Source organism: Falco naumanni, chromosome 1 (genome assembly GCF_017639655.2).
Source record: "Falco naumanni isolate bFalNau1 chromosome 1, bFalNau1.pat, whole genome shotgun sequence".
Taxonomy (NCBI): domain Eukaryota; kingdom Metazoa; phylum Chordata; class Aves; order Falconiformes; family Falconidae; genus Falco; species Falco naumanni.
This window is the reverse complement of record NC_054054.1, coordinates 105410852-105425459: the sequence shown is the minus strand read 5'-3', so window position 1 is coordinate 105425459 and position 14608 is coordinate 105410852. Positions and strand designations below refer to the sequence as shown.

The following is a 14608-nucleotide window of genomic DNA, read 5'->3' as shown; positions in this document are numbered from 1 at the left end:
GGGGGGGCTGGGGCGGGGCCCTCCCGGCCGCCTGGTGGCGCTGCGGCCGCCGCGAGAGGGTGAAAGTGACGTAAAGCGGAAGTGACATAAGGCGGAAGTGACGCGGCGGGCGCCGTGGCAACGGCGGGGCGAGCGGCTGCGGGATGAACGCGCCTCCGGCCTTCGAGTCCTTCTTGCTCTTCGAGGGCGAGAAGAAGTGAGCGGCTGGGGGGGCGGCCTCGGGGGAGGGGGCCCAGCCGTCACCGGGAAGGAGGGGGGCGCACCCGGGGGCGGGGGGTGGCCCTCGGGGGGGGCGGCGGGGCCTGCCCGTCCCGGGCACCAGCCATTACCGGGAGGGGGGGGCGCGCCTGGTGGCGCTCCCCGCGTTACCGGCCCGTCTGTGGCCCCCCAGGATCACCATCAACAAGGACACGAAGGTGCCCAACGCCTGCCTGTTCACCATCAACAAGGAGGACCACACGCTGGGGAACATCATCAAGTCGTGAGTGAAGGCTGGGGGGGGCGTTGGGGGGTGTGTGTCTGTCTGCCTCTGTGTGTTGTGTCAGTGGGTAAATTTTGAGGGGACCAGCACTTTTCACCTGTTGAACAGCCTCCTGGACATCATCTCAGATCAAAATGCAATTACACACCCATTGGTTCTGTGTTACTTTGGAAAACTTTAGGTACATTCTCTCCTAAAAAGCCAGAATTATCGTGCTGCAGTACATTAACAATTGGTTTAGACTGTCGAGTATCATAGAAATCTGAGAAAAGAGGTTTTAATCTTAATTAATTGGCTCTTAAAAGAATATTGGTTGCTATGCTGGTATTACTAACATAAAAGACAAACTTTAATGGTCTTCATGGTGATCACATGTAGTAGCAGGACAAGGGGTGATGGCTTTAAGCTGAAAGAGGGGAGATTTAATTATGTATTGGGAACAAATTCTTCACTGTGTGGTGGCGAGGCGCTGGCCCAGGCTGCCCAGAGCAGCTGTGGGTGCCCCATCCCTGGCAGTGCCCAAGGCCAGGCTGGACGGGGCTGGGAGCAGCCTGGGCTGGTGGAAGGGGTCCCTGCCTGTGGCAGGGGGTGGCACTAGGTGGTCTTTAAGGTCCCTTCCAACCCAAACCCTTCCATGATTCTGTGTTGTCAGGTCTGTGCAAAGCAATTCTGCCTTTAAAGGGGAGGGAACAGCCTCCACAAACACATTTATATTGCCCTGCTTGAAAGTGCGTTGGGAAAGCTGATCAGAAATGTGACTTTTTAATCATTTTTTTATTGTAAAAATTATTTGTGTTTGTCCTGTGTTGTTCACTGCTGCTTTTCCATTCCAGGCAGTTACTGAAAGACCCCCAGGTGTTATTTGCAGGGTACAAGGTCCCGCACCCACTGGAACACAAAATTATCATCCGCGTCCAAACCACCCCTGATTACAGCCCCCAGGAAGCTTTCACCAATGCCATCACGGATTTGATCAGTGAGCTCTCCCTCCTGGAGGAGAGGTTCAGGGTAGGTTTGTTTCTTTGTTTTTTAAAGTATTTGAGCTTCTTGCAATTTAAAGTTACACACCCCCACCCTTTGTTTATCTTAGGGCTGCTATTTTAGGTCAGTAAAGCCAGCGAAGCCGTGCAGCACCGCGCTACTCTGCTCTTGTCAAAGGATGGTGGAGCTTGGCTGCTCTTACAGGCTATTTGCATGCCTGACAAGGGTTCTGTGGCTGCTCTCTGATTCCATAGGTGGCTGGCACTGGTTTTCTTACAGCCTTATTAATGTAGAAAATAATTTTCTGTTCTTCCAAGTGGCTTTCTTTTTTTTTACATCTGCCAAAACTCAGACAGGTGTTTGGTTTTGGACTGTTTCTCATTGCTTCTGTTCTGCTGTGCAACTGTATTTATTTAGCCCCCAATTTTTGAGGCCTAAGCTGCCCAAAAGGTTATTCACACAGAACCAAGGAGGCTAGGAATAGGATACTGTCTGCGTGTAGTGCTGGTAAAAGGTAACAGTGCACCAATTTTGTAAATATGTTTTGATTTTAATTTATTTTTCTGGATGGTGTAGATTTCCACTGACTGTGGCTCTTACTGTGTTTCACAAACTTGTTATGTTGACCTAACCTCCTCCGGTCCAGAAACAGTTCTCATCCTAGTGTATGTATTTTTGTTTGTGTTTTACAGGTTGCCATTAAAGACAAACAAGAAGGAATTGAGTAAAATCACCCCATTTAGAGCAAACTGTACTTCTGAGGCAGTGATGTATCTCTCAGTTGAATGCTACATTTAAACCTTTCTTCATGGCAAATTATTTTCCCCCTTGTCCCACTTTATGTTTAATTTCTGACAGCAGCAGCGATACTTCGAGGTTTGGTTTTGTGTGGGTTTTTTATGCCAGACAGGCACTTTGCCAAGAGGATGTATGTCTTGTTTGACTTGACGGATAAGTCATTAAAATGATTTCTACTTTTCTAATTGGAGCCTTAAGGTGAACATTTGTACTGGGCTGCTGGTGAGTTTATTGTGAGTGTTCTTCCAGAATAAGAAGGTACTGAGTGATAGCGGTAGATGAACTTTCTGCTTTTCCTTTTCAAAAAGTCTAGGCACTGCCAATGGAACTGGTATTTTGTTTTATTATGTGTCATTTCTATAAAACAAATGCACACATTGTGAAAACTTACAGTAAAAGAAACCAGATGTTTACAATGATGTGGTGAGTTTAACAAACTTTTTTTTCCCCTTTTGCATGTGATAGCTGGTCTAGAAAACTTCATGGTTACATGGGTAACAGTCACTAATACTGCACTATTTCAAAGCACGGGAATGAAACTGTTACAAGAAACTATGACTTCTTCCAAATTGCTGTTATGTTCACACTAGTTAGAACAACAAGGTAAGTAAAAGTAGGATCTGATACCACATTGTTTATTAGGACTTCGTTCAGCTGCTCCCCGTTCACTTGAAGCTCTGGCCACTTGAGAATCTACGAGAACACAGAGTTTGGGTAGGAAAGGAGTGGCGGTGGTGGGAGGTGCATTCCTTACTGCAAGGCCTGGTTTGGCACGTGGGGCTCTGAGGAATCTGCTTTCCTATGGCCTTGGGAAGTCTGAATAAAAGGCTCTTCCTCTTTCCCCATATAGGTGCACCTTTACGGTATTCCTCCTAAAGGACCAGGGTTTAGTGCCGAAGGACTTGATCAGAGGAAAAAGTGAAAGCAGCTGCCCCTTGGTCCTGGAGGAACTGACTGTTGGCTTGGGCAATACACTTCCCAAAAGTTTACAGAACACTGGGCCCCTTCATACCTAGATACAATGTAGCTCAAGAGCAGGCTCTGCAGCGAGAACCTTTGAGCGTGTGTGTGATTGTCCTTTCAGAGACTTCATCATGCAAGTGAACTGCAGTTGCCCAGAAAAGAACTCTCCGGAGGCCAAGGAAGTAACAGGTAGAAGGGTGTGTGAGCCTACAGGAGGAGCAAGCCCTTTCCTGCGTGCAGTTCTAGGGAACAGCCGCTCACCGTCAGGGAAATGGTGCCTGCGCACTTTGTGTTGTCAGGCTCTGCAGTTTAACCACCTATTTTTTTAGAGAGGGCCCCTCTGCTAGGGAAGTTGCCAAGCTGCAGGAGCAAACGAACTTGCTGTACAGCTCCCAAGTCCTGTCACAGTTGTGTTTGTGTGAGATTTGAAAGATGGCCTTGGTCATGCTCTGGAGATCGATTTAACTGCTTGTGAGGGTTAGGTATAGAACACACTAAGTGTGCTCCGGTGAAAATCTGCTCAGCAGACTCGGGTCAGCTGCAGCGGGGCAGAAGGGAGGCCCACAGCCTTGGAGGGTAAATGAGACCTACCTGTGTGGGAGGGATCCTCTTGTCTGAGTGCTTTCCCTTTGCAGAGCTCCACGCTGTGGTGTAGCTTGAGAGGTTGTACATCCATACATTCCCTCTCTCGTCACCGCAGAACACATAGTCTTTTGCTGTGAGACCAAAAGAAGAAGCTGGAAAACAAGTGTGGAACCAAGAGGCCACTGTGCTATAAAGCCAGAGCTCAAGACACTGCTGTAGGATCCCAGCAGAGGATGTCCTATTTCAGCAAAATTCTCTTGGCAGCAAAAATACATTGATTTACCTTGCTCTGAAAAAAATAATTTCATTCAAAGATAAATTGGCTATAGAGAAAAACTAGTGATAAACATTTTGGGATTTCTTCTGTCTTTTTTTAGACTTTTTGGTTTGGGAAAGTGACCAGCTCATATTAGTCTATTCCAGGGGTCCTCAAACATTTTAAACAGGGAGCTGGCACATGAATTAAGTGGCAGGAAGTCATCTGCGGCTGCTTGGTTCCCCCCCCCCAACCCCTGGCGGGGGGGGGTGAGGGGTCTGTAAATACTGGGGGCTGGATTGAGGACCCTGGAGGACCATATCCAGCCTGCAGGCCGTAGTTTGAGGACCCCTGCTCTATTCCTTGTTAGTCTTAAAAGCCAGCTGCCCCTTGTATGGCATTCCGACACCTCACTTTACACGTGCCAAGCATTAAAATGGCTCCAGAACAGCTACAGGACCACATCCATCAGCTCTACGTGCTCTGAAGAGCTGCCCAAGGAAGACCGTGTTGATAATGAAAGGGGTCCACATAATGCTGTAAAGCCTCAGCTGTTCCCCCTTGTTTGGCAGATGGTATAGCTGTAATTATTTATTATATTATTCATATACAGCTGGTGCTGGCTGTTGCTGCACAGTGCTGGAGCTGCAGTGCAGTGAGGCGAGGGCTCTTGCTGCTTGCAGAGGGGAGACCAGACTCTCTCTGGTGAGGAAAAATCCAGGCCTCTGCCTCTACCTACAGGCTCTTGCGGCAGGTGGAAGTGGAGGCGCATGCAGCTCTGCAGATTAAACCTTGACCTGTGTGGACATTTCTGCTACGGGGGGACTGGTACCGCCTCGCTGCTTGCCCCAAGGAAGGGCGCTGCCTACCTGGGCAGGTGCTGAGCATCAGGTAGGACAGGTCTGTCGTGGACCACTCGAGCTCAGCTAGAATAACTGCGGAGACAGTTCGCTGGCTCCCTTTCCCCTTTGTGTCAAAAGATCGACTCCAGCTCCACAAGTATATGCATCCTGGTTTAGAGCTCTTGGAAACTAGGGAAGAAAGAGGGGAGAGGTTGTGTCAGTGCCTGAGAAGCAAAATACCCAAAGACAATGGCTGGCGTGTGGTGAAGGTGGCCCACCCAGAACGTGGCTTTTAAGATGTGGGGCCTGATACCAGCAGTGACTGTTTCCACCTCCTTTACCTTAATTTCAGGATAACTGGAGGCTGCAGAGGGATTTTTCAGTTCCTGAATTGTAGAGCAAGCATAAGCTATTCAGAAAGATCCAGCCGCTGCTTTAAGCGCTCTCCCAGATGTGGGAACCCCCAACTGCCCTGCAAAAAACCCTGCTGCCACCAGCCCTTGAGCAGGAAGCTCTCCTCCCTTTGCTTCGGCACTGCTGGGCCAAGTGTGCTCTCAAGGATGGGTCCATCTGATTTCCAGACCTGCTAACACATGGGTCTACACCTCTAGCCCACATTTTGGGGAAAGATAAAGCGATTCTGGGAGACATCTCCATCCTGTGTAGCCCCCAAAAATCTAAAGAAGAGGTAGTCACACCTCATGCAGTCCCTCTGCTCATCGTGCTGGCTTCAGCCTGCCACATGCTGAGATACCTGACTGTTGGTCTGGATTGGGCCATTGTGTTTATACTCACCAACAACATCATCATTCAGAAAAGCCAAACCGTCAACCCTGTGAGATGTTGTCATGTTTCCAACCTCATCAGGAAACTGGAATACGGCTTCAAAAGGCCTGGAGAAGGGGGAAAGAGTGAAACGAGTAAGTCCTGAATGGGCAGCAGTGGAAGAGCACTTGGGTACAAACCCAGGAGGAAAAACGTGGGAGGAAATTCACGTGCTACTGAGTCTTTTGCCAACCTCAAGATGAATTCCCACTTGAACTTACACTTTTAGCCACCTGGGTTTCTTAATATAGCAGAAGCCCATTTGCTTACGAAACTGCTGTTTTATTTCATCTAGTTTTGGAGGCATCCGGGTTAGTGTATGTCAGCAGGGCATGACTTCACTTACTTCTTTTTTGTAACTTTCCTGTGCTCCCAGAAAGTGCCAGTCTCCAGGGTAACCCCGTGTTCCAGAAGCAGGGTAGGCCTTGCTGCAAGGCTGGAACTCGATCCAAGAATTTACACTCCATTACACTAGTTCAAAACAATACACCCTTAAGCTTTAGGGTGTTGGATTACACTCATGTCAGCTTTCCTGCTTTGAAAGCTAGATGGGAGCATCAACACAAGCTCAGGGCTGCTAGCTTTGAACATTCCGTTAACATTATGCTAGTATTTTTTCTTGCTGCTACGGGAAGGGGAGTTTCTTTTAAGTGTGGTAGGACATGCTGCTTTTCTTGCTCAGACGTCCTCGGTTAGAAATAAAGCCTTTGCCAGGGCTGCCTTTTCTTGTTACATAAAGCAAATGCATGCCCCAATTTTTGGTTCTCACCTGCTTTTTTGTTCCTTATCCAGTTTTATATTCCAGGCAAAGCAGCTGCCTTCACAGCCAGCCAGCAGGTACTGATCTGGGCAGGTGGGGACAAGGGCAATCCGTAAGGGAATAGAGAGTGCTTCCAGCACCAGCAGTTGGCTAAAAAGAAAAGAAAAAAAAAAGCAGTTAAGGTGGTGCTGTGATGTGATAAAGGTTCCTGGACTGGCCGCACCTGTTTTTTGAACCTTTACCTTGCTTTGAAATTGTAGTCACAGTCTGGAATCCCAATATCCCAGAGTGCAATTCGCTTGTCATAGGATGCAGCTGTGGGATACAGAAGAGAAGCAGGTAGTGACATAGCTGCTCATCTGCCTCTTCTCATGCTAGCTGGCAATTCTACCTGTGTCACAGGCTCAAACACTCTAAGCCTGTGTCATCAGAGAGCTCATTAAAGGACAGCAGCAAGCACTGAGGCTCCTGGCTCAACACCACTTCACAGACAATGTCAAACATGCACGGTCAATAATCTGCATTCTTATCCTGTGCTCTAAGAAGAGCAGATAAACCAAAGTTTGTTTCCTGGTGTCCATTACTAAGCTGTGGCTTCACAACATCATTAATTAGTGCCCCTTTGAGCTCATGTTTCTGGTCGTGGCTTCTAGTGAAATCTAAAATAGGAGCTCCAACCTCTACTCTGAGGCAGATGCCACTTTATTCCACATATCCACAGCTTACTGTGTTCACATCCACAGCAGCTCCCACCGGGAAAGTTAAGGCACTGACCTGAAGTGTGAGACACTTCATGGCTGTCTTTGTCACCAAGCTAATATACTGCTAGCGGAAACAATCCCAACAGATTACTCAGAGAAATCTGGATGCTAATCAGAAATCTGAGGCATCCCTCAGACTCAAAAGTTAATGGGTTAGTGTCCTGTCCCCAAACAGGCATACAAAGACTCTCACTTTATTACTAAAAATTTTTCTATGCAATAGAACGAGCCTTGCTGTCCATGCCACTGTTCGGCTATCAACCACCTTATCCCTCTACCTGGATCTCTGTACTCTTGAGCTTCTTCTTGAGAAGTATCCACTACAGATACCTGTGTTTGAAAAAAATTTTTCCACTTTTTAATGGTTCAGGGACCACTCTAACCACTCCAGGATGTGGGTAACTGTAGGCAAGAGAAACAATGTGCTGCAGGGTGCAGGTGTGGCCTGAATGGCTCTGTAACAGCTCACTTTACAGGCCTGACAATGCAGCTGCAATTTGTGCTGTGATGCTGGTTCATTGCCTACCAGCCTCTAAGCCTCCGTCTCTGCGGGCCTACTGTGGCAATGCTCTCTTCTACACCTGAATAACATGAATAAAAATTTCTGATGAGGTGCACAACTCAAAAAAAAAAAAACCAACACCAACCCTTCCATTTATGCAAAAGCAATTAAGCACATGGTTTTGCTGGTTGGAAAATATGAAAACCAACAGGCCATTATACGCTGCACTGCCGCTGTTGCCATGCTCAATGAGAGCCCTGCCAGCTGACCGTTCGCTGCCTGGCCCCCAGCAGGCTGCCTTGGCTATTATTCTTCTTACTCATCCCTGTGGAACGGATCCACTGCTGGGCTTGTTTGTGGCTAATGTGTGCGTGACAGCCGTCCTGAGGGCTACTGAGAGAAACGGGAGCTGCTGCACCTCAGCTAAAGGGCCAGGCTCTGTGGCTGAACCCATCTGTGCCTTCTGTAGATTACTGCCATACGAGACTAACAATACTCTCTCCACAACATCTGTCCGTGCTTTTTGTATGTGTGTGCGGTCCCTACCCACACCTGCTTGCACTGGTGACAATTCCCCTTGTTAAGGAACCCTAGCCTTTTCTGCATTAGGTACTAAAGCTAGAGATTCTCAACCAGAGGCTTACTGAAAAGGTGAGTTTCTCGAGTTGGGCTGAAGCAGACAGTAGCAATAGGCTTTTTATGAGCCTTTATCTCTCCGTAGCAGAAGTCAGCCGCCACATGAATCAGCTTGACAATCCCTCTCCTCCCAGCAACCGCCAAGATATTATGAGATTTTTTGCAACTGTCGCTGATTACCATTGTGAGGGTTGTCCATGCAACACTGAAAAACTCCTAGGACAGAAAGAAACCAAGAACAGCATGAAAGAGAACAGCCAGCAGGATAGCTGTTAGCTCATAGATAAGACAACTATCATGAGAGCTATTCAGCTGAAATGACACGACTATTCAAGCCAGAGCGTTGAATTCCAAAACAACCCTCAGAAGAACACAAACTATCAAACCAGGATGTTTATTCCTCTGTGCTGTCAAGCAGTCTTAGCAGCCTGGACACACGTCTGCATGCTTGTGCGAGAAGAGAGGCAGACTAATCTTTTGAACTAATAAAAACCTAAACCCAAACCAGGCTAAAAGGATAAGCAAGAAATGTTTGCTATCTATCTTCATCCTTTTAAGACCTGTCCACGCTAATGCCCGAAACCCTTTCAGAACTCTTTGTAATACATATTATGTATACATATATAGATTATGGTATTTCCATTCAATGCTTACTCCTCCCACTTGCAACCTACCTCTGTAGCCACCTTATACTTTTTTAGCACCGTCCCCGTCTCACAATCAATCAGACAGACAGATTCCCCTCCACATGTTGCCACGGTTCTGGAGGAGCTCACAATGGGATCTGAAAGATGAAAAGAACAGGTGAGAAGTTCCCAGGTTCATGGATAACGCATCAAAGACTGCAGCTTATCACTGCCTGGTGCTCTCCCAGTCTCCTGTTTCCAAAATCAAAGGAGAAGTATGTAAGCAAGTCTCTTCCTGACAATGGAGACTACAGCTTGAAGGAGCAGGGGTCTAATGCACGGAGTCCACTGGGATTCCAGAGCCGGGTGGTTCTGGGAATCCTGCAAACCTCTTTAAGAGCTCACCTTTCCTGGCTCCACAGTCTAGCAATGGCTCGAAGACACAGGACCACAGCTGCGTTTTAAAATCCTCACGGCTGTTGCCTTTACTGTGACACTGAAGAAAATGCAATGGCTCTGCACTGACATCCTCCTACAATAAACCATCCACATTTAGAAAATTCATTCCCCTGACAGCGGTTTGCCTGTGATTGCCTTGACAGAACCTTCTACTGAACACAGCAATCGGAGAAACTGAAGTGTTTTTCAGCCCTTCTGTGTTACAGAGAACAGGAGAGACTGAGGTACCACCAGTGCTCAAGACTGCCAAACCAGCAGGCAACTTTAGAAAGATGTACCCAGCAGACCCCAGCTGCGAACCCTATTTTCTGCTGCAGAGAAATGTGAAAAACCCTTTAGATCCCCCCACTGGTCTGAGCTGAGGGGGAAACACCTTTCCCCGCGCAGCCATCAGTTTGACCTGAGAGCAAGATATGCCAGTCCCATTTCTAAGAACAGGCTTTCAGTGCACCACTTCAGAGCGCTGGTCCATCCATCCCCTGCGGGGGATTCACTGTCTCCAGGGGGGGGGCCTTCCCTGACGCCTCTGAGAGATTTAAAACAAAAAAAACAACACCCAAACCAAAATCCATAACTCACAATGTATCTGGCCAATTATGAGCTCCAAGCTGTGTAGAGCTCTGACGAAATCTTAATGCAGCTCCTCCCGCTAAACCAAGAGGCGGAAAGCCAGTCTCAATCGGGCTGATGAACGTACCTTGCCCTTGGAGTTCTTCACCGGGATCAAGCTAATAACTCCGTTGTCCTGCTCCTGGCTTTTCTGTTCCCCTGTCAGCTGGCTGGATCTTCTGTTGCTTTGCCCCTTTGGCAATGGCTCTTCATTCTTTTGTGTCCCTTCAGCTCCCTGCTCAGGGGCTGCCTCTCTGGCTGGCTGGTTCGATGTTCTTGGTTGATCAGGTGCTGGGTCATCCTGCACAGGACTGGACTTCCTGGTAGTAACTACAGCCTCCTCCTTGGTGTTTGCCCGGGACTTGGACCTCTTGTTTCCAGACCCTTGTTTTGAATTGCTTCTTTTCCTCTTGCTGGGCATTACCGTGACCTACATAAGACATGTTGTCAGTTTCTGCAGAAGGTTTCTAGCTTCCCCGAGATGTGCAGAGCATTTGTAAGTCAGAGACATTAATTATTCAAGTGCAAGTACCCTCCCACGGTTACAGACTGGGTTCCAAGAATCAGACAGCCCAGAGCTGCAGAGCACCCAGAGGCAGAAGCTAAGGAAAAATCACACAGCCAGCCTCATTTTCATCTCCCTTCCCTTGTCCTAGTTACTTGTGATTTACAGATGATGTGGAAAAACAAATCTGGTCCATGGAACAAGAGGTTCAGTCTGCAGCCATTTCAAGGGAGTCAGTAGGACTATACTCATGAAAATCTTTTGAGTCTCCTATGAGAATGGAAGCTCCCTCCTCTTGGAGAGCAACTCAGCCTTCACATGGCTGGGAAAGCTTCAATCTGGCCGAAAAGAACAAGTCTCGGCTGTTGAATACAGGCTGGAGCCTGAGACTGCCCCTATGGTTACCAAAGCGTAAAAAATGTAAACTGACAAGTGCTACTGAATTTGTAAGAAACAAAAAGGACATTGTTGATGTCGCTGGAGAGATCACCCACCTGACCCATGTCCTCTGCAGCTTCCCTGGGTTTTTCTGTACTTTCTTCCTCATTCTCATCCATATCTTCCTCTGATTCAGTATCTGTGTTTATCTCCAGACCCAGTGTGTATGCCAGAAACTCTTCTGCAATCATTTTCACCTTAGAAGTAAATATGTAGATATGTTAAAAAAAGACAAAAGCAACAGCAGTCAAACCCTGATGTGTAATGACAAGAGCTGTTTTGCTGAGTTTTCTATGTGAATTTCACAAGTGATGGAGGAATCCTTGGCTGACAGCCTGGTGGGTCAAGTCCTCCACTGACATTACATAACCAAAGAACTTCACTTTGTCACGTGCACCCAGGGTACACATTTGCAAAAACTACAGCACAGCAATGAGACAAGACAAAGGAGAGACAGAAGCCTCAATCACATGTGTGCACATATAATTAATATATGTTACAAACTAAATGGTATCTTTCCTGGGATGGGAGTAACTACAGTTCTGTCATTGTCTTTTATCCTTTCATACAGCTTCCACCAAGACTGAAGGTTGCTGTTACAGTTATTTGCAAATAATTAACTACTAAGGATACTGCAGTCTTGTTAATTAGTACAAGTATCATTATTGCTTATGAATTAGAAAACAACATTTAATGACAGTCATTGCAACTTTGTGCACATTTATTTCTAGTGCTTCCGTAAAACAGTGAAGAAAACCAGAAAGTGATACCACTTGTCTGCAAAAGCCCTGATACCCTGAACCCAAAGCCATAGAACATTTTAATCCAATCCTTCAGAATCAGGCTGCGGAGTCCTCGCCTGAAGAACAGAAGGCTAAGTGAAATGTAACCTACCCGCCAGCGGGTGAATTCACTGAGTGAGCTGGGTCCGTATACTACATTGGTCTGTACTGACTTCAGGAACTTTTTCTTGATGAACTTCACTTGCTCAGCTGTGTGTTTCTCAGGAAGTTGGTCACGGAAGAATTTTTCCCAGTGAGCAGTAACCTAGGCAGAAAGACTGAGTTTATTCAATGAAATACTACAGAAAACCAGAGCGGCAAAGCACATACTTGTGAAAGCATTCAAGAAGTTCCCAACCCTGAGGCTCTGCTAGCTACATGATGGCACTGTTTCCATTTATTTTATCAGTGTTCAAACCATGACCTCAGCTAACAAGAAACCCAATTCCTCTGAACTCAAGCTTAAGTGAGTGTGGCTAAGCAGATACTGTCAACACAAACCCAGAGCCACACTTGATTTCGTGCCTCTGGATCCACAGCAAATGCTCTGGAGGAGTCTTATACTGTTGTCTACTAACAGGGAGTACCTGACAGGTAACTAATTTATTATAAGAGGCACGAGATAATGGGGATGTTTATGAGTTTTCTTGTAGTTCCAAGTGTGTTCGTGAGCAGGACTGGTGCACATGTCATCCCTATTTATAAAGACACCTTGACTCCAAAAGGCTTCTGAACTATGGGGCACAATCATGCAGCTGCTCACCTATCAGCAGTTTCTGAGCTGAGAGTTTCTGGTGCATAATAATAACGCACCCATAAGCATTTGGACCCAACTGACATTTTACATTTAGACACAGCAGTAAGAACTGGGCAGCCAGGACCAAAGCAACACCATCAGGAGAAGGTATCTGGGGCACAGGTAACGGTGCAAAATGAACAGCGGGGGGGGGGGGGGGGGGGGGGCATTTGGGGGTCTCATTAAACAGCCCACCATGCCCAGTTGCTTGCAGGATAAGAGGCTGAGCAGTGCTCACCAAGATCCTTTGAGGTACAAGGTATTACGCAGATAATACTTAGCACAATAAGCCACCCCAGTCTTCAGCATTTGATCTGTCCACCACTGCTACACAAAAGGAATTAACAAGATCAAGTAACCAGAATACAAATGGTAAGAGCAGCACTGCACAAAAAAAAAAAGCCCCTTTTTCTTAATAGAACAATAACTTTGCTCAAGATCACAACATGCTTGGCGAGGACAATCTGTCAGGAGCTAAACTGGGTATGTAAATGAGCAAAAACACAGTTCCGAACATGCACAGCTGAGGAAGAAAGAACAAATCCTTATTCCTGGTGTATGCTGGAAAAAGCAAGATTATCCTGAGCTTCCCTTTGTGCTTCCCATTCCTGGGGTCAGGACAGTAACGTAAATTAGATGGAGAGGTGTATGCAACTGTTATGTCAACACCAGGCTTCTCCCATTTTTGAAAGGTGATCAGAGTGACCTGAAAAACTAGCGGATCACACACAGACCTTGTTGACCCTGATCTGTGCTTCAAACTGAAGGCAGAAGTTGGCTACACAGAACAGGTAGAGCAAATGCAAGCAGCGGCCAAACAAAGCAGCAGTAAGACATTTACTAGGTGGGCTGCACTCAGATCATACCAGAATTACTGTTAACCACTAGGTGTTTGCAACTCTGTCTTTAAACTGCATTTGGTTACTTCTCAGGTGTTTAGAGATTAAGAAAATATCACACATCCTACCTTGGTGGTGAGCTTACGACTATTGACACGCCTCACATGATTAGCCAGTTTGGTTATATCCTTGCCATTGAGTAGCCGAAGATTTTGCAAAAGAAACATAACTTTATAGTCATCGTTGAGCTAGAAAGAGAAGACATCAGAGTTAAAAAATTGTACACATAGTTTTTAGCTTTAGTCTTTTATTAAAATACAGCTAAGGACGAGAATAACATATTTAGTCAGGAAAAGCCATTTCATAAAATCTTCTCAGCACTTCCGACTTGAATATCACCTTTTTGTCATAAATTAAAGTTCTCCTGTTAGCTGGGATTTCCAACTGCAGACAAAAGACCTGCCTAGACTTATGCAGTACTAACATCCTACACAAGGTGGTGGCGGTGTAAACAGGCTCGTCTGCTCCTGCCCGAGTGCAATGCAGGGTATTCTGTTCACATCCTTCAACTCTGAGCATCTAGCAGAGGAAGCCCTGCCCTGCCTAAAGTAAACGAACACCAGCAGGGTGCCTTTGGGTCAGGTGCGTTTTAGGTCAGACCAGTTCCCCAGTCCGTTTTACCATACAGCCACACATACTTCTGCCAGCATGCAACAGCAAATAAGCATCTGGGGACAGGGATGGTGGCTGATGCCAGTTTACGCCAGAAACAGAATTACAGTTTTGGATACTTAAACTGTATAGTCAGCAGAGCCTCTTCGAGGAAGTCAAAAAACCTAAACTAGACGAATCACCAAGTTTAACCCCTCATCAGTGGGCCAAGTTTGTTCTTCCGGAGTACAAGGGGCACTAAAACTAACGTATAAGAAGGACATTTCTTCACAGTCATTACTGTATTTTGCACAAGCATGAGCATAAGATATCCTGCCTGATAAAGTGCCTAAGATGGAACTCTGGTCTGGAGAATCAGGAGTTCAGGATACCCAGATTTTAATATCTGAGTAGTTTTGGGCAAGTCACCACTTCTGCAGATTGGAAAACAGTGGCAAACTGGTGAAGGGGTGCAAAAAGACTGACTGCTTTCTCAGATGCCCTAACACTTGC

At 46.7% G+C, this 14608-nt stretch overlaps 2 protein-coding genes and 1 long non-coding RNA gene across 4 annotated transcripts in view; 2 read left to right on the top strand and 1 right to left on the bottom strand.

Annotated features, from left to right (window-relative positions):
• Positions 1 to 69: 69 nt before the first annotated feature.
• On the top strand, positions 70 to 2679 carry LOC121097368 (DNA-directed RNA polymerase II subunit RPB11-a). The gene is made up of 4 exons (XM_040614290.1): positions 70 to 196; positions 392 to 481; positions 1315 to 1489; positions 2155 to 2679. The coding sequence occupies exons 1-4, from the start codon at positions 144 to 146 to the stop codon at positions 2188 to 2190; spliced, it is 354 nt and encodes a 117-aa protein (XP_040470224.1). The 5' UTR covers positions 70 to 143; the 3' UTR covers positions 2191 to 2679.
• Positions 2584 to 14608, bottom strand: part of LRWD1 (leucine rich repeats and WD repeat domain containing 1) — a 16787-nt gene continuing 4762 nt past the window's right edge. For both annotated transcript variants that reach the window (XM_040614187.1, XM_040614177.1), the window contains exons 4-16: positions 13573 to 13692; positions 11922 to 12074; positions 11084 to 11224; positions 10173 to 10514; positions 9422 to 9548; positions 9065 to 9174; positions 8399 to 8606; positions 6734 to 6806; positions 6501 to 6641; positions 5702 to 5799; positions 4934 to 5095; positions 3815 to 3939; positions 2584 to 2953 (exon numbers count right to left, since the gene is read on the bottom strand). In XM_040614187.1, coding sequence (XP_040470121.1) covers positions 2813 to 2953; positions 3815 to 3939; positions 4934 to 5095; positions 5702 to 5799; positions 6501 to 6641; positions 6734 to 6806; positions 8399 to 8606; positions 9065 to 9174; positions 9422 to 9548; positions 10173 to 10514; positions 11084 to 11224; positions 11922 to 12074; positions 13573 to 13692 — 1941 coding nt within the window. In that variant the 3' untranslated portion in view covers positions 2584 to 2812. The remainder of the gene's footprint in view (positions 2954 to 3814; positions 3940 to 4933; positions 5096 to 5701; positions 5800 to 6500; positions 6642 to 6733; positions 6807 to 8398; positions 8607 to 9064; positions 9175 to 9421; positions 9549 to 10172; positions 10515 to 11083; positions 11225 to 11921; positions 12075 to 13572; positions 13693 to 14608) is intronic.
• On the top strand, positions 2951 to 5695 carry LOC121097374. Its single transcript, XR_005830932.1, has 3 exons — positions 2951 to 3412; positions 4819 to 4955; positions 5259 to 5695. It is a non-coding gene; the product is annotated as an uncharacterized LOC121097374 (long non-coding RNA).